At 35.1% G+C, this 27,992-nt stretch overlaps 3 protein-coding genes and 1 long non-coding RNA gene across 6 annotated transcripts in view; 3 read left to right on the top strand and 1 right to left on the bottom strand.

The window, feature by feature from the left end:
• LOC117692238 (putative leucine-rich repeat-containing protein DDB_G0290503) overlaps positions 1 to 27,992 on the bottom strand; it is a 1,014,555-nt gene that overhangs the window by 426,569 nt on the left and 559,994 nt on the right. The window lies entirely within an intron of this gene.
• Positions 2,756 to 6,630, top strand: LOC105337783 (uncharacterized). Its single transcript, XM_066071652.1, has 2 exons — positions 2,756 to 4,127; positions 6,493 to 6,630. Exon 1 carries the CDS (start codon positions 2,771 to 2,773, stop codon positions 4,109 to 4,111), a length of 1,341 nt encoding a protein of 446 aa, XP_065927724.1. The 5' UTR covers positions 2,756 to 2,770; the 3' UTR covers positions 4,112 to 4,127; positions 6,493 to 6,630.
• Positions 4,135 to 7,611, top strand: LOC136271517 (serine-rich adhesin for platelets-like). Its single transcript, XM_066071651.1, has one exon. The coding sequence runs from the start codon at positions 4,217 to 4,219 to the stop codon at positions 7,007 to 7,009; it is 2,793 nt and encodes a 930-aa protein (XP_065927723.1). The 5' UTR covers positions 4,135 to 4,216; the 3' UTR covers positions 7,010 to 7,611.
• LOC136271698 (uncharacterized) lies at positions 11,115 to 26,639 on the top strand. Its single transcript, XR_010709637.1, has 3 exons — positions 11,115 to 11,548; positions 24,892 to 25,041; positions 26,312 to 26,639. It is a non-coding gene; the product is annotated as an uncharacterized lncRNA (long non-coding RNA).

Raw genomic sequence — 27,992 nt, 5'->3', positions numbered from 1 at the left:
GTGTAACTGCATTACTGGATACAAAGTAAACAAGTTTCATCAAATCATATAGTAATTGCTAAGCTTTCTGCACTTGAGATCCCCCTTTGAAGTCCGACACGAGACAGGTGCATGCCTATGACACCGGAAATTGTTAAACAAACATTGACCACGCGCTGAGTCAACAGGTGGCTGGTTACGTAATGGCGAATACACTGGCGATAGTCAGAGTGGATAATTATTTTAATGCTTGGGAATAAAATATTTCTGACAAAGTAAGTTTAGTTTAGCATAACATGCGATATTGGGAATTGTTTAAAATGCAAGCGACTTTGTAGATGTTGCTGGTATTTGAAAATATGATGCATAAGTATAAAGCGTCATTGTTTAACTGTTAATCATTGATAATAATTGGTAGCAATATCGGGGACATCATGGCATCATACACTGATAATGTAACTGCAGTTTTAATACGCCATTTTGAAGTGATAAGATCGACGTATGGTCTAAATCGACGTATCGTAGGATTTTGTTAAAATTTTGGCCAAAAATGAGGAATTTGACGAGTCATCCGCATCGACAGGTCATCGGGAAAATACGGCAAGTCACTGAAGTAGTGTTTGTAGCAGTTTTCGTACTCGGTCCTGCATCTAAGCTTCAGGTCCAGGGTAAATCTCCTCTGCATGGATTCTCTCATAGCTTTTGTTCTTCCATAGTTAATAGTTTTTGTTTCATTTTAAAGTAATTTTACCTATTTTGCTGTTGTTTTAGATGATGGACCACTCTACTTCCTTTTACAACAGGTGCCCCTACAGATTCACAAAGTTCCAATGTTGAATTTCCATGACCCTGATTGAGTGAGTGCACAACTTTATGTATTCTACTTTCAAAATTTCTACTACTTGTAATACATTTTGGATTTGATTTAAAATATGCCCTATTAAAAGATTCAGATTTTTGTGTACAAGTGTGATATTTAATTCTATCAAGATTATTAAGTCCCAAAGTCAGATTTACACAGTCTTTTAACAAGCACATGTCTTCTGTCATGCTTAATTCAAAGTCACGAGGCAACACTGAAGAGTTCCACTTGTTGTTTTTCAGTCCGCGACAGGAGAAGGAATGAAGTTGGCAGGACTTTCCACACAGTCCTTGGTAGCAGCTGATGATGGAACGGACAGCAGTTTACATGGCCCGTTTCATCAAAGGTAAGTCACTGGAGTAGTGTTTGTAGCAGTTTTCGTACTCGGTCCTGCATCTAAGCTTCAGGTCCAGGGCAAATCTCCTCTGCATGGGTTCTCTCATAGCTTTTGTTCTTCCAGGAAACATGTGACTGCTGAATGGAGCCTTAGCAGTCTGTTTTCTCTGAGATTCAAAGAAGTGGCACAGGTCTTTGAGGTTTTCAATCATATGCCCTTGTTTTTCAGATGCACCGGAAGCAGCAGCACTATCTCCATCACTGGTGAAATGGGAAATGATGAGTGGACAGTCATCACTTTGCAGCTCACTGATTCATTTCGCAGCCCATCTCTTTTTGTCTTTAATGGTGGTCTCTGGAGGAATGGTTGCAGTGCAGCCTTCATGTCTGGGGCAGGTAAATTCCTTTCCCTTGGCTCTAAGATGGGTGCCTTTCTTGCACAGTTTATTGCCACAAAACACTGCCACAACATTGTTCTTCTTGGTAACATTTTCACTTAATGTGTATGTAACTTGTCTGGCAGCTTGGAATGGTGTTTTCCCTATCGCACTGAAGGTGGCATTGTTATACCGGGCATCTCCTTCCGCTCTTATAGGTGTATTGGCAAGTCCACATTTCTCGTTAAGCTCTTGAATGTCCTGCCTTATTTTCTTCATGTTGTTTATGCTCACATCAGTGATGATTTTGCCTACTTTGTTGCAAGTCTGATGAATGTTGGTGGCTGATGCTGGTTCGATGTTTGCGCAAAGAAGCATACCACGCATGCCCTCTGTTGTAAGGCTGGTACCCAAGTGGCCGACAGCCATGGCAACATTAAACTGTGCGGCTCTCCGTCCCCTTCCTGATCGACTGACTTCCTCGTACAGCTTTTCACGGTGACTGGTGTAATGGCACTTCTTACATCGAATGTAAAGGATCCATGCCAGGCCTCTCTTTTCCTCCCCATGCTGGTTCCAGTCCAGTGAACTGTCAAAGTCCCGGAATTTCTGTGAGTGCTCTTTAAATGCATGGTTCCATAGTTTAGCAGTTTTTTCTTGATGGAGCACTTTGAAAAGTCTGGAATTGGGATTCGGTGACTCTGCATCCATGTAGGAGTCTACCAGCTGCACTTTACTTGGCCCGGGTCGCAAAATCTTCATTTTATTTCGTTCGTTATACTTACCAGTCATTATATACATAAGGATATCTTTCCCGTATAAACGTTCGTAACTCGCGGGCAAGCGTTTTAAAGAATAAGATTCAAGCGCTTTAAAGACTGAGATCACCTCTCAGACGCTTGCCCAAATCAGTTCATCTTTCGGCGTGCAACAAGAACGTTCGTTTTTAGTATCTCTCTCTCTATCGGAGATTTATTTATTTTTTTTTTTTTTTTTTCTCTCTCTTCTATGTAAGATATAACTTAGTTAGGCATACATGGAAGAGTCAGAGATACCCGAAGAATTAAACTCGGGTTCTGAATGCCAAAATAGCGAACCCATAATGGCGTCTCGTACGAGAGGTGCACGAGCTTCAAAGAAAAGTTCGGCCAAAAAAGAAGCAACAGACAAAAGGTTTGAGGCTTTAGAAAATAAATTTAATGACAAATTAGACACAATGATGAATTTTATTAGAGAAAGTATACAGACTTTATCTAACAACGTGTTTACAAATGCCGATGAGTCTAATGAGGCTCACGACGATTCAGTGCCTATGTGTCGGGATACCGGTGGTGTAGCCACGCGGAGACCTGTACTCAGGCAAACGAATAACGACGATTCCGAGGGAATGCGTCCTATTATTCCATTAGAGAGCGACGTCCGTATTGAAAGGACAGTTAGTGTGCCTACTTTGGACGATCAGATATCTCTCGCCCCAAGTACTAGAGAAGTACGAGAATTATTGGGAGATGACGAAGTGTCTCTATCTGACGATTTTGAAAGAAATTTTCTATTAGAGTCTGATCAGAATCAGATGAGAATAGACTCTAATAATAATCGTTTTCAGAATTTGCTGAATAAGAACACAGATTCTAATCAAACAAAAACTTCTCTGAATGACATTTTTGGAAATGTTTCTTCTACAGCGGAAGAAAAAGTAGGTCTTTGTTTAGACAAGGCACAAGAAGAAATCTTGATGAAGTCATGGAGATCATCTGATCCAGAGAAGTTAACAGCTTACAGAGATGAATACAGACAGTGTTTTCCTGTACACAAAGATTCTTCAGATTTTCTTCAAGTACCAAGCTTGGATGATATTTTAGAACCAATGCTTCGGAAAAAGCATGGAAGCAAGGCTAATAAAGGTTGGGGTAAAAATAGAAACTTAGTTACACAACCTTTAAAGAGCATTGAAACTTTAGCTTATCAAGGACAGATAGCTGCCCGTATGGGTATCATTGCCATAGCATATATGCAACAAGCTCTTGGAACTTTGTTAAACTCTATTTCTAGTCAAGACGTTGATACAGTACAGTCAATCAAAGATATTTTCTGCATGTCCACAAAAGCTATAGATCAGATGGGCAGAACTGGAGCTCTTCATCATTTGATAAGAAGGAAAGCAGCAGCTCAAGACACTGGTTTAGTCACTTTAAAAGACATCCACAGTAAAATTATAAGTCTGCCGCTGACAAATGATGGTGTTTTTGGTAAAAAGTTAGAGGAAAAACTCAAAGAACGAAAAGAACAGAAAGACTCTATCAAAGATTTAATTCCAGAATGGAATGAAAGAAATCAAAAGAGAAAATTTTCAGAAACCACAAGTGAAAATTCAGGAACTTTCAAGAGACCAAAAACATCTGTTGTCCATAATAGAGGACAAACATTTCAAAGATCAAATTTCAATCGACGATCTTATGATTACAAACAAAGGGATGACAATTCTAGAGGCACTTCAGCGGCCACATCTGTTGACAGAATGAATTCCTTTCGAATCCCAAAGAAGACAAGTAAATGACTGGAATCTAGAACAGGTAAACATGCTAGCAATGTTTCCCGAGATACCCGTTGGAGGTCGTCTAAAATTTTTCAGGGAAATTTGGAATCAAATTACTCAGGACGAATGGGTCTTGTCAGTAATCAAAGAAGGGTACAAACTAGAATTTCTCCAAAAACCTATGTTTATGGGGGTGAAAAAAACTTCAATTGCAACTGCACAAATAGATGTTTTGTTAAAAGAGGTAGAAGAATTATTAAGCAAAAATGCAATAGAAATTGTACCACAACAAGAGAAGCTGTCAGGTTTTTACAGTACATTTTTCCTTGTACCAAAGAAATGCGGAAAAATGAGACCCATAATAAATTTGAGACCTCTCAACCGGTATCTCAAGAAACAACATTTCAAAATGGACACATTGAACAAAGTTTTGAATGTAGTGAAACCAATGGATTGGGCAATATCAATCGATCTAACAGATGCTTATTTACACATACCAATTTTTCTAAAACACCGAAAATTTTTAAGGTTTTGTGTACAAAATCAGTGTTACCAATGGAAAACACTATGTTTTGGTCCAACATCAGCACCAAGAGTGTTCACCAAAATAGTATCAGTAGTAGCTGCTTATCTGAGAACACGCAATATTCGCCTAGTAGTGTATTTGGACGATTGGTTGGTAGTAAACCAATGCAAAGAAAATTTAATTCAAGATCGAGAGATATGCTTGAATCTTCTGGTTTCACTAGGTTTCATAATCAACAAAAAGAAATCTTGTCTAGACCCCTGTCAATCAATTGTTTATCTGGGAGCTTTGTTTCTGTTCAAACAAAAAATAGTTCTTCCATCTCAAGACAGATTGATAAATTTGGTACACACAACCAAAATGTTAATGAAGGGTCAGAAAACAGCCAGAGATCTTCTGCAATGGTTAGGAATAGTTGCCTCTTGCATAGATCTAATTCCCAATGCTCGTCTTTATATGAGACCAGTACAATTACACCTTCTAAGTTTTTGGAAACCAAGTTCATTAGATTTGGAGAAGGTAATTCCTATTACACAACATCTCAAATTACACCTACAGTGGTGGTTAAATACAGCAAACATTTCCAGGGGCAAATCTCTGCAACTGGAAGAAATAGGAATGACCATAACTACAGATGCATCTCTAACAGGGTATGGGGGTCATCTCAACAATCAGATAGTTCAAGGATCATGGGACAGTGGTCACCAGAAATGGCATATCAACTGTCTAGAGATGGAAGCAGTATTTTTGACTTTGAAACACTTTCAAAGACAAATTCAAAACAAAACAGTGTTGATCAGATGCGACAACACAACAGTAGTTCAGTACATAAACAAACAAGGGGGAACAAAATCTCCTCGTCTTTGTTACCAAACTTGGGATCTTTGGAATTGGGCAATAAGTCAAAATATCAAATTGAAGGCTGCACATATAGCTGGGAAGTTGAATGTTTTAGCAGATCATTTGAGCAGGGTCAAGATCAGACAAACAGAATGGATGTTGAACAAAGAAATAGTTCAGACAATTTTTCAAATGTGGGGACATCCATTGATAGACATGTTTGCATCAGTTCACAATCGTCAAACTCAAATATTTTGTACATGGTATCCTCACAATCAAGCCTATGCACTAGATGCTCTGACAATTCCTTGGGAAGGGATGTTTCTCTATGCATATCCCCCAATGTGTTTGATCCCCAAAGTTCTTCAACATATCAGACAATACAATTGTCAGGTAATTCTGATAGCTCCATTCTGGCCAAGAAGGCCTTGGTACACAGAACTACTTCAACTTTTAATAGCTGTGCCATTGAAACTTCCAAATTGCCCACAGTTACTTCAACAACCAAACACAAAAATTTTCCATCCAAATGTAGAAGTACTACAATTAACTGCATGGCTTCTATCGACAGAGGCTTCAAAGAAAAGGGTTTTTCTAAAGACACTAGAACCTTACTTGCAGCAAGTTGGAGATCAGGCACCCAAAAAGATTATACTTGCAAATTCAAACAATTTAATAGCTGGTGTAGTGCAAGGAAAATTGATCCCTATTCAGCATCTCTAGTACAAGTAGCTAGTTTTTTGACCGATCTTTATGCTAAAGGTCTTCAGTATAGAACCATTGCAGGGTATAGATCAATGTTGTCATCAGTTTTACCACCAGTGGGGAAAATTTCAGTAGGTCAACATCCATATATCATTAGACTCTTGAAAGGGGTGTTTAACTCTAGACCACCTAAAGTTAAGTTAGTTCCTGAGTGGGACTTGCCTAAAGTTCTACAAATGTTACAAAGTACACCTTTTGAACCCATTGCTAAGGCATCTTTGAAACATTTGACTTTCAAAACAATTTTTTTAATAGCAATTACTACTTTCAGGAGATGCAGTGATCTACAAGCTCTCAAACTTGGAGAAGGATGGGTCAATATTCAGAAAAAGGGAGTAACTTTCATTAGACAAGGTTTGGCAAAACAAGATCGACCTAATCATTATGGAACAAAGATATTTGTTCCTGCGTTTCCAGAAAATAAATTATTGGATCCAAAGAGATGCCTTTATTTCTATTTGAAAAAAACTGAGGTTTTTAGAGAAAAACTTAAAGACAGCAACAAGTTATTTTTGAGTTTACTTGAACCACATCAACCAGTATCTTCACAGACTATATCAAAATGGATTGTTCAGACTATTCATATGGCTTATGAAAATCAGAAAAAATCAAATGTTAAAGGACATAGTACAAGAGCCTTAGGACCTTCATGGGCTTTATTTAATGGTGCTTCAGTTAAATCAATTATAGAAGCAGCAGATTGGAGTAAAGAATCTACTTTTTGTAAATTTTATTTGAGGGATGTAGATGACTGTGTTCCAGTTCTTAGATGTGCTGTAAATAAGTGAAACAAACGTAGTACATGTATTGTATTTTGTTCTGTGTAAATAGAAACAATGTGTTTAAAGGAGATCATCTCCGGCGAGTTGCATGAAGAAATATTTCTTCGTGATTGTGTATATAGTGTATATATGAAGACTACTAGATGGTATTGGGAGAAATACCGGAATTTCTTTAAAGTTTGAGGTAAGAAAAAATTTTCTTTTCCTCCATTTAGTTAGATTGCTTTAGAATCTAATTTATCCTTATGTATATAATGACTGGTAAGTATAACGAACGAAATAAAATTGGAAAATTTGTATTCAAGTTTCAATTTTATGAGTGAGTTATACTTACCAGTCAACTTTCCCACCTCCCACCCAAAAGAAAATTTTTTAAGGGGTGAAGGTGTTTTATCATGTAGGTTGGGAACGTTTTGTTGCCCGCCTATATGAACTGATTTGGGCAAGCGTCTGAGAGGTGATCTCAGTCTTTAAAGCGCTTGAATCTTATTCTTTAAAACGCTTGCCCGCGAGTTACGAACGTTTATACGGGAAAGATATCCTTATGTATATAATGACTGGTAAGTATAACTCACTCATAAAATTGAAACTTGAATACAAATTTTCCAATTTGACTGCCTCTACGCTCAGCATCGCTTATTGTGAATATTCCATTCTTCTGCTGTACGACATCCTGAAGCTCTTCTTCACCCAGCCTTTTTATAGGACATAGACACTGTAGTGGGCTGGTGGCCCCCCCCCCCCCCCCCCACCACTTAGCTACTTCCTGTTTAACTTTGGATCTGTTAATGACTTACTATAAGTGTCTTTAGACTTTTTATCATAGAGCTGATATCTGTTAGATCTATAAAATTTTCTTTGGAATTTATATTTTAATAGTTTTTGTTTCATTTTAAAGTAATTTTGCCTATTTTGCTGTTGTTTTAGATGATGGACCACTCTACTTCCTTTTACAACAGGTGCCCCTACAGATTCACAAAGTTCCAATGTTGAATTTCCATGACCCTGATTGAGTGAGTGCACAACTTTATGTATTCTACTTTCAAAATTTCTACTACTTGTAATACATTTTGGATTTGATTTTAAATATGCCCTATTAACAGATTCAGATGTTTGTGTACAAGTGTGATATTTAATTCTATCAAGATTATTAAGTCCCAAAGTCAGATTTACACAGTCTTTTAACAAGCACATGTCTTCTGTCATGCTTAATTCAAAGTCACGAGGCAACACTGAAGAGTTCCACTTGTTGTTTTTCAGTCCGCGACAGGAGAAGGAATGAAGTTGGCAGGACTTTCCGCACTGTCCTTGGTAGCAGCTGATGATGGAACGGACAGCAGTTTACAAGGCCCGTTTCATCAAAGGTAAGTCACTGGAGTAGTGTTTGTAGCAGTTTTCGTACTCGGTCCTGCATCTAAGCTTCAGGTCCAGGGCAAATCTCCTCTGCATGGATTCTCTCATAGCCTTTGTTCTTCCAGGAAACATGTGACTGCTGAATGGAGCCTTAGCAGTCTGTTTTCTCTGAGATTCAAAGAAGTGGCGCAGGTCTTTGAGGTTTTCAATCATATGCCCTTGCTTTTCAGATGCACCGGAAGCAGCAGCACTATCTCCATCACTGGTGAAATGGGAAATGATGAGTGGACAGTCATCACTTTGCAGCTCACTGATGCATTTCGCAGCCCATCTCTTTTTGTCTTTAATGGTGGTCTCTGGAGGAATGGTTGCAGTGCAGCCTTCATGTCCGGGGCAGGTAAATTCCTTTCCCTTGGCTCTAAGATGGGTGCCTTTCTTGCACAGTTTATTGCCACAAAACACTGCCACAACATTGTTCTTCTTGGTAACATTTTCACTTAATGTGTATTTAACTTGTGTGGCAGCTTGGAATGGTGTTTTCCCTATCGCACTGAAGGTGGCATTGTTATACCGGGCATCTCCTACCGCTCTTATAGGTGTATTGGCAAGTCCACATTTCTCGTTAAGCTCTTGAATGTCCTGTCTTATTTTCTTCATGCTGTTTTTGCTCACATCAGTGATGATTTTGCCTACTTTGTTGCAGGTCTGATGAATGTTGGTGGCTGATGCTGGTTCGATGTTTGCGCAAAGAAGCATACCACGCATGCCCTCTGTTGTAAGGCTGGTACCCAAGTGGCCGACAGCCATGGCAACATTAAACTGTGCGGCTCTCCGTCCCCTTCCTGATCGACTGACTTCCTCGTACAGTTTTCACGGTGACTGGTGTAATGGCACATCTTACATCGAATGTAAAGGATCCATGCCAGGCCTCTCTTTTCCTCCCCATGCTGGTTCCAGTCCAGTGAACCGTCAAAGTCCAGGAATTTCTGTGAGTGCTCTTTAAATGCATAGATCCATAGTTTAGCAGTTTTTTACCGGGTTTTACAAAGGAAAAATCCGGTTATTAAAATGGTGAAAAGTACGGGCGGGCGGACGGGCGGCTGCCAAAAGGGTACCCTCATTGTACGGATAACTCCTCCGACAGTTTTCAAGATAGGAAGTTGTTCTTTTGCAGATCAATTGTACATATATCAGACGTGTGCATATTGCTAGGATTTCGATTTCTGATAATTAATGAAAAAAATACCAGCTTTGGAACTTAGTCATTTTTTGGCAAAATATTGCATATAGGGTACCCTTTCACCTTATCCATTTCACTGGATACGGGTTGACATGGATTATGGATACAGTTCACATAAAAGAAAACCCGGTTTGCTGTCACATTGACAGCTTTTCACTTGTTTCTTGATGGAGCACTTTGAAAAGTCTGGAATTGGGATTCGGTGACTCTGCATCCATGTAGGAGTCTACCAGCTGCACTTTACTTGGCCCGGGTCGCAAAATCATCATTTGACTGCCTCTAGGCTCAGCATCGCTTATTGTGAATATTCCATCCTTCTGCTGCTGTACGACATCCTGAAGCTCTTCTTCACCCAGCCTTTTTATAGGACATAGACACTGTACTGGGCTGGTGGTACCCCCCCCCCACTTAGCTACTTCCTGTTTAACTTTGGATCTGTTAATGACTTACTATAAGTGTTTTTAGACTTTTTATCATAGAGCTGATATCTTTTAGATCTATAAAATTTTATTTGGAATTTATATTTTAATAGTTTTTGTTTCATTTTAAAGTAATTTTGCCTATTTTGCTGTTGTTTTAGATGATGGACCACTCTACTTCCTTTTACAACAGGTGCCCCTACAGATTCACAAAGTTCCAATGTTGAATTTCCATGACCCTGATTGAGTGAGTGCACAACTTTATGTATTCTACTTTCAAAATTTCTACTACTTGTAATACATTTTGGATTTGATTTTAAATATGCCCTATTAACAGATTCAGATGTTTGTGTACAAGTGTGATATTTAATTCTATCAAGATTATTAGGTCCCAAAGTCAGATTTACACAGTCTTTTAACAAGCACATGTCTTCTGTCATGCTTAATTCAAAGTCACGAGGCAACACTGAAGAGTTCCACTTGTTGTTTTTCAGTCCGCGACAGGAGAAGGAATGAAGTTGGCAGGACTTTCCGCACTGTCCTTGGTAGCAGCTGATGATGGAATGGACAGCGGTTTACATGGCCAGTTTCATCAAAGGTAAGTCACTGGAGTAGTGTTTGTAGCAGTTTTCGTACTCGGTCCTGCATCTAAGCTTCAGGTCCAGGGCAAATCTCCTCTGCATGGATTCTCTCATAGCTTTTGTTCTTCCAGGAAACATGTGACTGCTGAATGGAGCCTTAGCAGTCTGTTTTCTCTGAGATTCAAAGAAGTGGCGCAGGTCTTTGAGGTTTTCAATCATATGCCCTTGTTTTTCAGATGCATTGGAAGCAGCAGCACTATCTCCATCACTGGTGAAATGGGAAATGATGAGTGGACAGTCATCACTTTGCAGCTCACTGATTCATTTCGCAGCCCATCTCTTTTTGTCTTTAATGGTGGTCTCTGGAGGAATGGTTGCAGTGCAGCCTTCATGCCCGGGGCAGGTAAATTCCTTTCCCTTGGCTCTAAGATGGGTGCCTTTCTTGCACAGTTTATTGCCACAAAACACTGCCACAACATTGTTCTTCTTGGTAACATTTTCACTTAATGTGTATTTAACTTGTGTGGCGGCTTGGAATGGTGTTTTCCCTATCGCACTGAAGGTGGCATTGTTATACCGGGCATCTCCTTCCGCTCTTATAGGTGTATTGGCAAGTCCACATTTCTCGTTAAGCTCTTGAATGTCCTGCCTTATTTTCTTCATGCTGTTTTTGCTCACATCAGTGATGATTTTGCCTACTTTGTTGCAAGTCTGATGAATGTTGGTGGCTGATGCTGTTTCGATGTTTGCGCAAAGAAGCATACCACGCATGCCCTCTGTTGTAAGGCTGGTACCCAAGTGGCCGACAGCCATGGCAACATTAAACTGTGCGGCTCTCCGTCCCCTTCCTGATCGACTGACTTCCTCGTACAGCTTTTCACGGTGACTGGTGCAACTTCCTGGATGGTGCTGAGCCTGTTTGTCAACATGTGGAACCCACGTGTACTTAGGGGTAGGTATGTTTACTCTCAATTATCTCTCTTAGAAACCGCATAAGGCGTTATTTTTCTGATCTAAAATTTTTCTTGAAGCATTTAAGTAAAATTTCTCGTTCATGAATTAAATGCTGAGAGTATAGTTAATTAATTTACTGAATTAAAGCTATATAGTAACATATAGTGAAATTAATTCCTTGTGTGAGACATTAATGATCTTCACGTTTAACCTGATAATGGCAGAATTTGAGGAAGAACACGTACAAATCAAGATATACTTGACAGATGTTGGGTTGTAAAATCATCGCTGCATCATTTATAGAATGTATAAAAATGACCAGCTAAATTTTTTTAACAAAAATTATGTACTTAAATGATCTATAGATCCTCTGTTTTGTTAATATTGTTTTCATTACTGAACACCCTAGCCGATCGCTGTGAACATTTCAACCAGAGATCAAATCACATGGAAAATAGTTGGTTCAATTGAAATATAACTCTGTTTTAAGTAAATATAAAAGCTAAAGTAAATTAATTTCTCTCTATAAAAAAATGATGCATTAAAACACAAATTATATTACATACAAGTTAAATAAATAAATACGCAGATACAAATTCGCGTACAATTTGTTAACATTGTTTTCATTACCTCACACCTTAGTCGATTGCCAAGTAAATTTCAGCCTGCAGATCAAATCACACGGAAAAAAGCAGACTCAATTAAAATACAACCCTTGTTTTAAGTAAATATAAATTATATCATAAATTCTTTTGTTTCTGTAAAAATGCATAAAAAAAGAATTATATTACAAGACTATTGGTTGCTTATGTCAAGTCAACCTTTAAGAGTTTTGCCTTAAGGTAAGGTTTGCGGTTACAGGGAGACAACTCACACATTTTCATTGTGACGTAACACCAACTACCCTTTATTTCAGTTATGACGTCAAAAATTATGTGACGTCATAATTGATTTCAGTTTTTTTTATTTCGCGGGTTTTTTTAGTTTCAATGAAAAAATAAGAGGACACAAGCATTTTATCAATTTCCACGAAAACGAAATCCGCATCATATGGTTTTGAATAGTGTTTTAGAAACATCAGATTACACATATTCTAAGATACGTTTTTCCTGAAATCGGTGGACTTGGAAAGGTTTCAAATAAGATGTTTTCGTTTACATAATAGTAGACCAAAATTAAGACTTTTGTTGCATTTTATTCTATTTTTAGATAGTTCATCAGAAATTAATAAAAGTGAATCATGATATTAATAGTGATATTATTTTTGAACATTTTAAGCATAAATAACCCACATAATAGTCACATAGAAAATGTACATATTTTCACGAAATTGTTTACATTTCATCAAAATGAAAATTGGAAATCATGAACTTCGACCTTTTGTAGTCATAAAACAGGACGGGCAAAATTCATTTGAATATCATGAGAAAAAAGACTTTAGTATAGTGAACCAAATGGTATGTAACTTTGGTACAACCTCTAAAAAATGCAAACCGCAAACCTGACCTTAATCCTATATATGCCTGCTGCTTTTCCTGATGTCAAGGATTTGATGGTTACTGTTATTTTTTTCTTTTGTTGGAGGATCAGTATTGAGGTCAGTCAAATAAAGTGGCTCACTCAGGCTTAGATCTAAAAGTCTTGCACAAGGAAATAGCCAATCAAACTGAACTTAGCAAACTGAACTTAGTCAATTGTAGTTTCATATATTTATAAATAGAGGCAATTTCTTTTCTTTCTTCCTTTTTTGGCACCTTATTTTAGGCCTACAATATTTAATTTGGACTCATTTGCTAGGAAAATTATTACTTAATGGAATTGTACCACTGAATTAGGCCAAAGAAAAAAAATATGTGTGTTTCTGGTTTCCCGACCGACCCTATTTTTTATGCGCCGACCCTAACACTTTTAATTCCAAATCCAAATTTCCAACTGTAATTGGTTTAAACAATAGAGTATTTACAAATCAGAGTTCAAAAAAAGCTTGTAACAATTCAATAGAAATTCAATAGAAAACACCACTTATCAAAGATTTCTAAGTGCAGATTGACAGTATGGATGAAAGTTATCCTTGGTTATTTTAGCTAAATTATCAATGCAATAAATAGTTTCATAGGGCAGTGATGTGTTAAAAATTAATATAAAGATTTACAAGAAGAAAGCAGAGGCAAATTTTTTTTTTATATTTCTGGGTGTGGAGACTGCAGACATCGTAAGTCTTTAAATAGGCCCAACAATCATTCACATTATAAATATTTTAAAGTGCTGCAGTTCCATTGCAAATGAAATTTTTAAAATTAGTCTTAAACCATTAATTATGTATTCATTTTTTGGAGGGAATTAGGCCAAAAAAAAAAATGGGCAGATTTCAACCAAATTTGTCACAAAGCACCACTAGGTGAAGGGGATTTAAGTTTGCATGTTCAAATGAAGGGCCACGCCCTCTTTAAAGGGGAGATAATTGAGAATTATTGAAAATTTGTTGGTATTTTTCAAAAATCTTCTTCTCAAAAACTATTCGGCCTGAAAAGCTTAAACTTGTGTGGAGGCATCCTCGAGTAGTGTAGATTCAAGTTTGTTCAAATCATGGTCCCCGGAGGTAGGGTGGGGCCACAAGAGGGAGATCAAGTTTTACATAGGAATATATAAAGAAAATCTTTAAAAATCTTCTTCTCAAAAACTATCAGGCCTGAAAAGCGCAAATTGAAATGGAAGCATCCTCAGGTAGTGTAGGTTTGTTCAAATCATGGTCTCCAGGGGTAGGGTGGGGCCACAATGGGGGATCAAGTTTTACATAGGAATATATAGAGAAAATCTTTAAAAATCTTCTTCTCAAAAACTATTAGGCCAGAAAAGCTCAAATTACTCTCTATCTCAGCTTTGTTCTTCGATAGTGTTCTTGGTGTTTTTGGTTAACCATTTCCTGGCTCTCTTTCTGTATTTACAAGTTTTTTCAGCAGTTTGTTGGTAGGCCTGTTTGATATTCTTCCATTGATTTTCTAATGAGCTATCTTCTTCTTGCTCGAGGTTTTTTAGTACTCTAAATTTGTTTCTCAGTTCAATACAGAATTTTCTTTAAACATATATCAGGCTTGTTTAGACAGTTGGTATTGATGACCTCTCTCTTTGACTTGTTGTTTTCCTTCAGGTAAAGTCTTTCACCACTCTTGCTCCTATAGGCCTTTCTCTGGTATTCCACCCTCTACTTTTCCAGTATATATTTGGAACTCATGGCAATAGCTGTTTTGATACGGAATGTTGTGGGTTTGGCAGGTAGGTATTGCCTGAATATCATGGCCTGGAGCTCTTCGTAGGGGATTTTGAGACACATCATTGCAGCGAAAGTGCTTACTGATGTGTTCAAATCTGGATCTAGTCATAATTTCAGAGATGGATGGATTTCAAAATGGCCACATATATCCATGCTATGGAATAATTTGGAATTTTGATCACAGAAATGTACATATAAATTCCCAAGAATGCCTTCATTTCCTCAAGTTTTACATCTTTCCACTGATGGTTGGGATTGGTTTCTATGACTCTTGCGGCATATGCATTGGTTTCTCTCACCAAAATTTCAAACAATTTTTAAGGCGTTGAGCTATTGCTCGGCAGCCTTCTAGCGATCGTCTGGATTGGCAATCATCCAAAAATTAATGCTCTGCACCGCCTTTAAAATGCGCACAAGAAATAAGTTCCTTTAAGTATTAAACGTATTACAAGATTTTTATTCCATTTATTCAACTAAATTGTGTACAAAGACCCATCTTTGCCTCCCTGGTTATTAACAACTCATTGCATAAGTATTTGCTGAAACTAAAAAATGGCGGGTGAATACAATAAGGTAACATTCACTAAAAAGTCATTAAGTTTATCGCTTACATTTTAATTGGAGACCGTGCCCGATAGAAATAAAATTTGATATGTAAATTTACTTTTTATCTGGAACGGACTCCAAAATAAATGTAAGCGATAAACTTATCCAGTGATTTTGTTGCAATAGGAAAACACGATAATGCAGTTGGTTTGGTCGAGCATTTTAGATAGCACATGTTGTGGATTTGTTTGTAAACAATCATACCATAGGTAATCTTGTTTCAAACGGGAATTGATATAAATAAAAGTATGTTTTATCATTATAATTAGGGACACACTGTTAATTATTCAAATTATGAACCTGTGAAAATTGTTTAAAGACTGTTTAAAGCAGAAAGAAAATATTTTTTTGAACTTTTGAAAGGACTATGTGCGGTATGGTCAAATATCTGCCCCCGATTTCAACCAATTTTTAAATAGTATCGTATAAAAATAAAATCTTCACAAATCATTGTAAAGAGGATGCCTATAACTTTAATAATGATTTTAGTCATCATTGCTCACTCCCTGTTTATCTATGATGTCCCCTAAATGACCTTATTCCCGCAAATTTGCAAACAAATGAAGATATTCTCATTTTTGCTCTATATTTTGCATTTGGAAGTATAGAGCGCAGGTCTCCTCAAGTGCGATTTTAACATATGTTTTTCTTCAGATAGTTATACATATTATACTAAAAAATGGTACTTGAGCAAGCCTGCGCTCGATGTTTCCCAGTCGAATAACCATCGGAAAACACCCATATTTTGCTACAAAACATCAATTTATCAAAATAATGCAATATTCATGACGTCATTTCTACATTATGACGTCACTGTGGCGATAACCTTTTACACCTCTATTTCCAATATGATTTTAACTACCTTTCACCTTATTTAAAAGCTCTTTCTAAAACTTTGATTTTGGGGGGCAAAAATTGCATAAAACCGCACTTAGTCCTTTCTTTGATATTTGTATCCATGATGAGTTATTGTATTATAAACGCATCACTACCTATTTTATAAGGAAATATACTGATTTTTGTTTTTAAAGCAGCACAAAACATAATTCATTTACTTTTTTATTCTAGTACTATTTGATATACGACTATTAGTAGAGAACTGGAGAAATTCAAATTATTGATATCATATATATTCTATATAAAAGAAAATGTCAGCTCGACGCCTTTGTGGCCGTTCCGGCCTTTGATTTCAGTAAAGAATTTAACAAAGAAATCAAGTTTGATTTTCCACGGTCCGATCTCAAAAGTTGCACCTACTGGCTCCATAAATAACGATTTGTTTGGTTTTAAACCAGGTTTTCCAACAGAAAACTCCAGTAACTGTTATTGAAATGCATTGTGAAAATGGCAGGCGGGTGGGTGGGCAGCTGGTTAAAGGGTATCCTCATTGTATGGATAACTCCTCCTACAGTTTTCAAGATAAGAAGTTGTTCTTATGCAGATCAATTGTACAATCATTAAAGGTGTGCATATTGCTAGGATTTTGATTTCTGATAATTTATGAAAAAAATACCAGCTTTTGAACTTTGTCATTTTTGGGCAAAATATTGATTTGGGGTTCTCCATTTCTCTGGATATGCTAGGTAATGTTTATCAATTAAGGGTTGACATGGATTATGGATACAGTTCACATAAAAGAAAAACTGGTTTGCTGACAGCTTTTCACTTGTCTCAAGTAAGGCTGCCATGCTAGATCTTCGTCTGCACTGTCTGATTTTGAGCTCAAATTTACGAGTGAAAGATCTTGTGTAGATACAGGAGAAACAGATGTATCACTTCCAATTTGGGGAACATCAAAAGTATCGCTAGTATTCTCAAAAAATCCCTAAGAAAACTCTGAATTATTCTTGCTGTCTTTGTCCGCCATCTTCACTATGTGTTGTTTTCTCAAAATATCTATCACACTTCTAAGCTTGGATTTAGGGGATTTCCAATGCTATATATGGGAAATAATGCTATAAATAGGTTGAGTTAACATTTCTCTCTGTCCCTCTCATTAGTTTTTCTGATTAGGTGACAAATTCATTTCTGACCAATCACGACTTACTTAACAAAGATAAATTGTACGCAGTTTAAGAGTTAATATTCAAGGGTATCAATTTTTGTGGATAAAGTAAAAATCACAGTTTCAAGGATATGCAAATTTGTGGCCAATGACCCTATTAATTCAAAATGTTATTAGAAATTGCACTTCAAGTAACACTCATTCATGGAAGAACATAATAACGAAATCCCCTGAAAATTGGTATTCAACAAATATTGATGAAACCACAGTACCTTTTTTTTTCAATCTTAACTTTTGGGTTAAATAGGGTTGTCTGTGCAAAGTTCAACAAGGTAATTAAACATCTATAAATAAACAAATCACAACACCCTTTAAAACAATTCAAAATGAAATGAAAATAAATTATCAATTTAAATTCCATAAATGCCTTTACGTACAGTAAATTGATCCTAATAAATGAATTACTTTTGATGTTTATAAACCAGCAGTACTAGGATGTCATCTATCTGCTACCTTCTTTTTATTACTTGTGCACTGTCTCCAAAGCAGTTAAAAATGAAGCTATCGAACCAAGTGTATTTCCTTTACTTTCAACTGAGGTGAATCTAGTACATCCTGTGAATCTACTGGGTATGGTGAATAGTTGAAGTAGTAGAAGAGACTTGTGAGCAATTCCTGATATTCCGTCATTGCGGGGATGTTCTCTGCTGCTGGTACAAAGAGCTATCCTACATAATTTACAGCTGGTGAAATTGACACTTTCAGCATTTCTAGGTCTTTAACTCCATTACTTTAAAAAAGTTTAAAGGAGATCTGAATTTTGTCAAAGCTGAACCTTCTTTCACCATCCAATACATTGTTTTTAATGCAATTGTAACTGCACTGTGTTTTCCAGACAGTTGTTTGTCTTGTGATTTTTTCAAGTTTTCTGGTAGACTAGGAACAATCATAGCTGTTTGATGGTCTTATGATTAAATGTGATCTTTTAAGGAACTTGTCTTGGTACATGTCATAGTATTGGTGTTCTCATTATAGCATAGCCAACGATATAGACTGAGCCATGCCATTTGAAATTTGTGTGTGTCATACGTGTGATTGTCTCAGACTCTTGATGTATTTTTAGCTCACCTCTGATCTCTGGTCTGTCTATCCATAATTTTTTTTACATTTTCGACTTCTTCTCCTGAACCACTTGGCCAATTTCAACCAAACTTGGCACAAAGCATCATTGGGTTATTGGCACAAAGCATCATTGGGTTATAGGGAGTTTGTTAAATTAAAGGGCCAAGCCATATTTTAAGGGGAAATAATGAGGATTTATCGAAAATTTTGTGATTTTTTAAAAAATCTTCTTCTCAAAAACCAATTGGCCAGAAAAGTTGAAACTTGTGTGGAAACATCCTTAGATAGTGTAGATTAAAATTTGTCAAAATCATGGTCCTCGGGGGTGAGGTCAGGCCTTAATAATGGGGGGGGGGGGGTTCGAATTTTCAGATTGGTGTATATAGAGTTTATCTTAAAAAATCTTCTTCTGAAAAGCTGAAACTTGTGTGGAAGTATCCTCAGATAGTGTAGATTTAAGTTTGATAAAATCATGATCACCATGGGTAAGGTGGGGCCGCAAATTGGGGGTGGGGGAGAGGGTCGAAGTTTTATATCTGAGTATATAGAGGTAATCTTTATAAATCTTCATCTCATACACCATTTGACAAGAAAAGATGAAACATGTGGAAGCATCCTTGGATAGTGCAGATTCAAGTTTTTTCAAATCATGGTCCCCAGGGGTAAGGTGGGGCCACAATCTTTTAAAATCTTCTACTCAAAAACCATTAGGTCAGAAAAGCTGAAACTTGTGTGGAAGCATCCTAAAAAATTGCAGATCTAAGTTTGTTCAAATCATGGTCCATGGGGATAAGGTGGGGCCACAATGGGGGTCAAATGTTTACATAGGAATATAAAGAGAAACTTTATTTTATATCTTCTACTTAGAACACAACTCGCCAGAAAAGCTGTATATTGTGTGAGGTACATGTATCATCAGGTAGGGTAGATTCAAGTTTGATCAAATTATTATCCCCGGGGGAAGGGTATGGGCACAACGGGGAGGGGTTAAATCTTTACAAAGGAATATATTGAGAAAAATCTTTTTCTAAAAAAAATCATTTTCTTAGAAAAGGTGCAACATTAGTGAAAGCAACCTTAGATAGTGTAGATTCAAATTTGTCAAATTATATTTTTCAGTAGTAGGGTGGAGTCACATGGGGGGTCCAATTTTACAAAAGTAAACATTTTAAATTCACCAAAACTCAAATGTTATAATTTATGGTTTTAATGATGTGCAATCACTTCAACATATTGTTGATTCTTTAAAATTGTTAAGAATTTGGCACCTGGACAATTCTTGGGCTTCACAAGTTTGATGTACGTTTATATCCCATTCTTTTCATCCAGCCTTCGGCATATCGGAGTATCAAGTAGCATTATTTCCTGGCTATTATGCTCGGGATCGCCCTTCAAAAAAAGCTAAAAACCTACCTGGAAATGACGTCACATACCATATAAATAGTGCTTCCATTGTGATAAACACTCATATTTTTTCTGGCGACATCGGGACATGAGCCCTTGTCGGTTATATGGTTATTGCGGTGTTAATAAATTTTCTAAGACGTGGTCTTAGTTGCAAGGTTTGTAAAGCCTTTGAAAACGAATTAAATCTACCAATGACGAAGTCTTGGTTTGAAAGGATTGATAATCCGTGCATTTCGTTTTACACATGGTTCATGTGGTTTTACAACTCAAGTTGTACAATACACGTTGTGTATTTGTTGAATGCACGATAAGAACACGCTGTGTTCAGAATTTTGTCGTGAATATATTTTACCGCAAGTTTTACAGTACACGTTGTGTATTGGTTGATAGTAAGTTTATGAAACACGTTGTGTTCAAAACTTGGACTATATAAAAGATTTTACACCGCAAGTTGAATAATATACACGCTGTGTATATATTAAATAGTACAGTACAATTAGAACACGCTGTGTTTAGATTTTTCTTATGGTTTTATTGATCTCAATATCAGGGATATAAATGAGACAAGAGATGGAATTTCTCTTAACTGCTGACTGATACTGGAGATAACTGGTTTACGACCCACAATTTACAAAATGTAATGCTCATAGTAAAATGACCAAAGGTCTGAAGTTTGAACAAAATAACAGTCAGGTTAATAATACAACTGTACTAAATCATGTAGGTGAAAGAAGATGTCAATTTAGAACATCGGAACAGGCTGATGCAATACATTACATGAAGTTAATGTTGGTTTATTGATCATGTCATTGATAAAAAAGAAGTATTTAAGGCATCAGTTTGCACATGGTTGAAATAAGTACAGCTGATGATATCAGTAATATTATTTGGTGTCATAGAAGACCAAACAAGAAATTTCACTAATGAACAGGAATTTAGTTTGCTTCTCAGAGCAATACATTGGCTGTGAAATGTTTTAATTCTGGGATGAGAAACTTATGTATACGTATGTTTTCTTTAACACATAATATATGGTGTTTTCAAGTTATTGTCACAGAAAAGATGATTGTCTACATTACATTTATTTATATTACATTGTACAATCGAAGTTGTGAAGTTTGGAAGAAAGAAGCTTAAAATCTTGGAGAATCATGAATTTTTTGAAAGACGAACTGATTCATAAAATATTAGAGAATTAAATTGATCACTGTTTGTAATGGGTGCAAAAGACAATCCATGCAGTGTTTTGAATTGTATCAATTGTTTGTGCAGTTTTATTCAGATATAAAGTTTGAGTTAAGAGTTATAAAGTTTGACTGAAGTGACAGTGAATGTTGAAAAGAGGAGTACCAGTATTGATTAAAAAATTTGAATGAAAGCCATATATATGTCTAAGTTAGTAATAGAGAGAAATCAAACAAACATTAGGATACTTGACTTGAAAAGTACTTTTAAAATAAGTACATGTACCGGTAATTAATGTACATGTATTCAGTCAAATAATAAATATGGTTTTACTATTTAATTGTTTTTTGCATCCATAATTATTACAAAAGTCATAAACCTGCATATCATTATATGATTCATGGGAATGATTTAAGGAACAAAGAACCAAACATTTATTGACTTAAATGATTTGATTTCAGACACCATACATGAATTTATTTTAAGCTAATTTAAATGAAGACTTCATGGAAACTAAGGCTTGATAAGTATTGTTATGACACTGTATGATATAAAGAAATGAAGTTGTTTGATACATTGCTGAAATCCTGAGATATAATACCAAAAGAAAAGGTTCAGAGTGAAAGAGGATCAATGTGATCAGAATGAAAATCCAGAAATAATACAATGTTCACTATAACCCTATTTGTTATAACATTAAAACTTATTACCAAAGTATGGTACATGCTCAATTAGATTGAAATGAAAGAGTACAGTATATATTAAAGAAAGAGACTATATGTGACCATCTTTTATTTCTATCTTAAGAATTTGGTGAATTAAACTTTTACCATATGTCAAGCAATTTTATACCAAGACAAATTGTCAATGAAGATCAGTTGTTTTACAACCTTCCTCTTTAAGGAAAAATCCAGTAATAAGGATTATAAATGTAAAAATACATTTGTAATAGAATATTGCAATGGAAGAGATATAATTGAATGGTAAATTGGCAATAAGTTATTGAATAGAGTATTGAATATACGATATGAAACATGAGATTATGTTTGATTATATATTTAGAGACACTGAAATTTGATTTTTTGAGATTCTCTTTATACAAGATGGGTTACATGAGTAACTCTAATTTGGAATTACGATACACTAGCTAGCACCATGTTTACAATGTTCATATTGAGAAAAAGCAAAGAACAAACTAATTTTCATACATTTATTATATACTTACCATATATGTATTAGTTGATGCATTGGAATGGTTTCCAGTATATGTGAATAATTATTGATTATCACTTCAGAACTTATCATCAGAACTGAAGTCTTCATGAAAAGACAAATGTTGCATGTATTTACTTGCTAATGGTGTTTAGTATATATGATACTACAAATTTAAAACAGATTTTAGAATGTTTCTGGTACATATTATTCAGAATTTGAATCAGAATAGATTAGAAAATATTAACTTTACAGATATATGTGTTAAGACATTGTGTGAACACAAGGCTATGTAGTAGCTGCAACAGAAAATTAAAATGATGGGAAAAACTTTTAAATATTAAAGATGATTGAATTTCTTTTGCAAAAGATTGAGAAAGTTCTTTTTCTGTATTTTCTAATTGTGTCATATTGATTGAATATATGAATTAACAGGATTTATACTTTCGCTTACTTCATTTGATATGAAATTTGATTATAATAAGTTATTTCAAGATAGTGATTGTGTTAAATCATATCACCCGATCAAAGGACAAAGATATTATAGTACAATATTTACTATTGAAGAAATGTTTACTCATATTTAGCTGATGGCATATATGTAAATAATGTTACCATAGATATAACATATCTGATCATTCATAAATTCCAAGAACGATTACAGCTGGGAACACATTTGTTCCTGTTTTATTTTTTGTCTCTTTGCCAGTGGGTGTATTAATGAAGACTAGGCGAATTACAATGCCCTACATTGTCTCTCTTTAAACAAAGCTTTGTCTGGGCAAGTTTTAATTGGGACAAAAATGTTTACAATCTAAGAAAATAACATGGGGCAAAAATAGTCCTGTTTACAGTTCCCAATTGTTGGTCTTATTGTGATTACATGAATATAGATATATTGACGACCAAAAAATGACATTACAAAGAACTTAATATTAGATTTCATGTCTTGTCATAAATTGTTAATACACGAAAAATTAATGTCATACAATGTTCCCACTTTATAGGGAAAAGTTATATATACTCCATGAAAATACATGTATATGTAAATAATAGATTGTTTATAATGATACATATATTAGATTTATGGAAAATGAAATATGAATTCCATATTCTTTAAGAGAAAACAGTACCTAGCTAGAGGTTAAAATCTTAACATAGGTCATTTATATTAACCTATTTCATATTGAAGATATAATTATCAAATTTAGAAAAGATTGCAAGTTTTGAAATTAGTTTTCTTAAAACTAATTAATTCATGCAGAGTTTGGTTGTACAGTGTATTAATATATCAAAATGGATGTGTTATGAAAGATTAGCATTTTGATTTTTGTATAAATACCACATACCAGGAAAGTCATAGATATTGATTTAAGAATTTTCAAAGGAAGGAACGTTGATGTTCAAAGACATCAGACAAGATTATACCTGACATCCTTCTGTACACAAGTGAATACTATTGCTTTTACTGATAATATCTAAGTTTCAAAGAAAACTTAACTGATCCTAATATATAGCTATATGAGCTAGACAAAATAGGACATACATGTATATATAAATATGATTTTAGTTTATAAAAGAATGATTGACATATAAGTAATTAATGAAGAGTAAATATTTTTCTGATCAGAGGGTCATTGTACCTTAGTTATGTTGCAAAACTTAATCATGCATGAATATAATACCGGTACTTTATATTCAAGGAAGAAAACATTTGTTTTCTACATTACATTGGAAGCTAGAAGATCATACATTTAATTACATTATAGCTGTATTATATGTTTATTATAATGTACCCTATATATCAGACAGTAAAATCTGACATTTCAATGGATGCAATTCATTCTTCTTTCTATTAACATCTTACAGACAGAAAATTAGATCACATCCGGGGGAATGCTTGGATGAGGGGGACATTTGATTTAGATCTTCTTGAGAACCGTAAAGCTCAATATGTGGAATGACAATACTTTGACAAAAAGGGATCAATGATAAACAGAATATCCAGGGGAAAAATTGATTTTTTTTAATACAGGATCTGTTAGCCTACATTGTCCATATTTATTTTGTATATAACTCAATGAAGCCGATTTAATAATGTCTAATGTTGCTCAGGTGAGCAATGTGACCCATGGGCCTCTTATTCCAGCATCCTCCTCACTGTCACACTTGGTAATAGACACGCTTTTTAATTTTGAATTGAAAAAAATTTTAAAAAAGCATTTGCTGGCTACTGCCAGCTTTGATCACTATCTTTTTCTTTGAGGACATTATTCTAAGTTATCATTTGGTATATCATACTAGTATTTGATTTAAATAAGCGCTCAAAAGATTAATAATAAATGCGCAACTTTCATCGACTGGCGAATCTGTAGATGCGGAATGTAACAAAAATATTACATTGTACATAGTCCTAGCATAGCTGGCTATTAGAAGATGAATTTGATCAGCCATTATTTCTAATCAGTATCTAAAATATAGGCCTTTTTGGCTGCTTTATTATATTTTTTCTGCCATTTTCAATTTTTATCAGCAAATGGCAGACAGCCAACGGCAATCTGAAACCCTGCCCCCTTCCCCTTCAAGTCAAGAAGACTAGCCAGCAGCGACAGTAGGTCTATAGGTCGATCCATGTCTCTAGACACTTTTCACTACCCAGTGGTACCACTACCAACAATTGCAGGTAAGTATTATATAGATTATTATCTTTTAAGGTGACTCTATACACCCACAGTTTATTCCAATTTTCAATAGAAGATCACAAAACATATACTTATCAAATATTAAAATGATGATAGGGATGCTATAGGTATTTTAAAAGAATTTTCAAATGTTTTTTCGTGTTTTTGTAAAATAATTTTTAAAAAGTTAGCTATTAACAAATTGAGAGAAATGTTTTTGTCATATGATGGATATTTCCTTCGGACACCTAAAAATTAATATAAAACTTCTTAACATTCAAAAATTTTATTATTGCAATTTTTTTAGTATTTCCCTAAAACATAAATTTTCATATTTTCTTACTCTGTTGACAAATCATCTGAAAAAGCTGCTTGATAAGAGAATGTATTTTAATAACTGTGACATAAAAAATTTGAATAAAAATCATTGCAAATAAACCCAAAAAATATTTTAAATTTTATTTGGTATGAAAGTTCCTCAGGTAAGAGTAATCGTTCCTAAGTCCCAAGGCCCATTTCATTTCTGAGTTAAAGAAAATTTCCAAAAGTCAAATAAATAAAGGGGAAAATTAACTAATAGGATTCATGTATCCCAACCAGAGATAAATTCAAAGCCACCCTCTCATCCCCTTATGATGGTTAGGAACATCTGTTAATATTAATGTGAATTAAAGTATATTAGTATAATTAAAATACTTTCACCAGTTTAGAACTTTCTTTTAGAGTATTCAACCAAAAAATACGTTTAAAAATGTTCTTGTCCTGAACGGGATTCGAGCTCATGACCAGATTTGATTTGTAGATGATTTCAGATTTGTAGTGAACCCACTAACCCACTGAGCTATGCTGTAATATACCGAAAATCAGAAAGAAACTATTTAAAAAATTATACTTGATTTTATTGTTTTTTACGATAAATAATGCGACAAAACGTGAAGGTGTCTCATTACTTGTAAGTAATGATTTTTCCAATTAACAAATTAAATCGAAGACTATTCATTTAACATTTTTTTTTTTAAAGAGCGGTCCCCATACAATTTGCCTCAGTTTAAATCAGCTAGTGCCGGAACTGCATGCTTCCAGATTTACTTTTTTGCGTAAGTGGTGTATAGAGCCACCTTAAACGGGTTTTATCTGAAGAAAATCTTCTGTTCCTCTCAGTAGACTGTATCATTAGCCTAGGGAACTAATGTTAACTTGTTGTTATCATCTAAAGGAACTGTATCACCAGCTCTAGGTACTTATATGTTGTAACTGTTATGATATTCTCAGGCGACTGTATCAGTAGTGTGTGAATTTAAACCTTTGATCATCTCAGGCCAAGGAAGACTGGTGAAAGTTGATGTTTGCGGTTTACATGTGTAGTGTAGTACCAAAAACTATGTAACTGTTATGATGCTATAGATGGACTGATAGTGTATAAATAGCTGAGGGTATTTATGTGATATTCTCTGTTGACTGTATAATTAGCATATGATACTATGGCTACCTGTTTTGACCCTCTCATCAGAGGACTATCATTTGATTAGGGTATTATGTGATGCAACTGCTGTGATTTTCTTAGTGGATTGTACCAATAGCATAGGATACCAAAGTTAAACTGTTGTGATCCTTGTAGTAAAATGTATAATTAGCCAAGGGAACTAATGGAACTTCTTGTTTGCATGTTCCAATCTTAAAAGGGTGATTTGTGTTTTAGAAATTGACATTGTGTAACTTTCGGAGTCTAGTGTTTTGTTGTGTAATTTGTGCAAAAAATCTTGACTCTTAAAGCTTTTTATACAAATGTCAAATTGCAGCAAACACATTTATCTTGAACAATCATCATTTCCCATGCTGTTTTAGTTTTTTTTTATACACCCTGGAAATGAAGTTTGATGGGTTATATAGGAATCACCTTGTCCATCTGTCCATCTGTCTGTGAAAAATTTGTGTCTGGTCCATATTTTTTTTTTTGGGGGGGGGGGGGGGGAGAAAAATTGGAAGTTCTTACTTCACACAAAGATTGCTGAAGACCAAAGAGTGTGTCATGACCTTCACTCAGGGTCATTTTGGCAAGGTCAAAGTCACTGGCAGGAAAAGTCCAAAATTTGTGTCTTGTATGTATCTTTCTTATAGAGAAAAATTTGAAGTTCTTACTTGACACAAAAATTACTTATAACCTTAGGGTGACCTTGACGCAAGGTCATTAGGGCAAGGTCAGAGATAGGAAAAGTACAACATTTGTGTTTCTTTTTATGGAGAAACATTAGAAGTTATTACTTCACACAAATATTGCTTATTGTGTAATGGCATTGACCCAAGGCATTTAGGCAAGTTAAAGATCATGTTTTTAAAAATGCATAATTCCAGCTGTCTGTGTTTTGTTTTGTAATAATGGAAATGATAAGAAGCTAAAATTTGACACAAAGCTTGCATATGTTTTGCCTCATAAAATTAAATTTTAGTTTTTCACTCCTGCCCACTTCTCTGAAAATGCTTTTTTTTTTGGAGAAAAAATATGGCTCGGTATTCCAAAATTTCAAAAGATTTAATGGCTGCTTGACATGTGGATTAACGTTTGATTCCAGTCATATTTATTTTCAAGAGGATGCAGATGTCTTCATGCATTAACAATTAAGTTGACATAAAAGTGAATTTAAAGAAAAAAAATTAATTTGTGTACTCATATTATTAGCATTAACAATTTTTAAAAATAAAGCAGTTGTTATATATAGAATATGGACGGTGAAATAGAGAGAATCCATTATTTTCTATAATAGAAAAAAACTTTGAGTGTTGATTTTTCTTAGCGGAGGGTATCATTTGTGAGCTTACTCACATTACCTGAAGTTGTTTTTGTCTAGAGCTCAAATCAAAGAATCTCACCATTCTTCATTTGTTAGAGTTTTGAATCTCTGTGTCTGTCATTGTCGTAAATTTTTCTCATTTTCATTTTCTCCAGAACCACGGG

The sequence above is a fragment of the Magallana gigas genome, chromosome 9, assembly GCF_963853765.1.
Source record: "Magallana gigas chromosome 9, xbMagGiga1.1, whole genome shotgun sequence".
Classification (NCBI taxonomy): domain Eukaryota; kingdom Metazoa; phylum Mollusca; class Bivalvia; order Ostreida; family Ostreidae; genus Magallana; species Magallana gigas.
The sequence above is the reverse complement of the archived record's forward strand: the minus strand, read 5'-3'. Positions and strand labels throughout refer to the sequence as shown.

Coding starts and splice junctions, on each gene's coding strand:
- LOC105337783 (XM_066071652.1), top strand. CDS start 2,771: ATGATGAATTTTATTAGAGAAAGTATACAGACTTTATCTAACAACGTG.
- LOC136271517 (XM_066071651.1), top strand. CDS start 4,217: ATGGGTCTTGTCAGTAATCAAAGAAGGGTACAAACTAGAATTTCTCCA.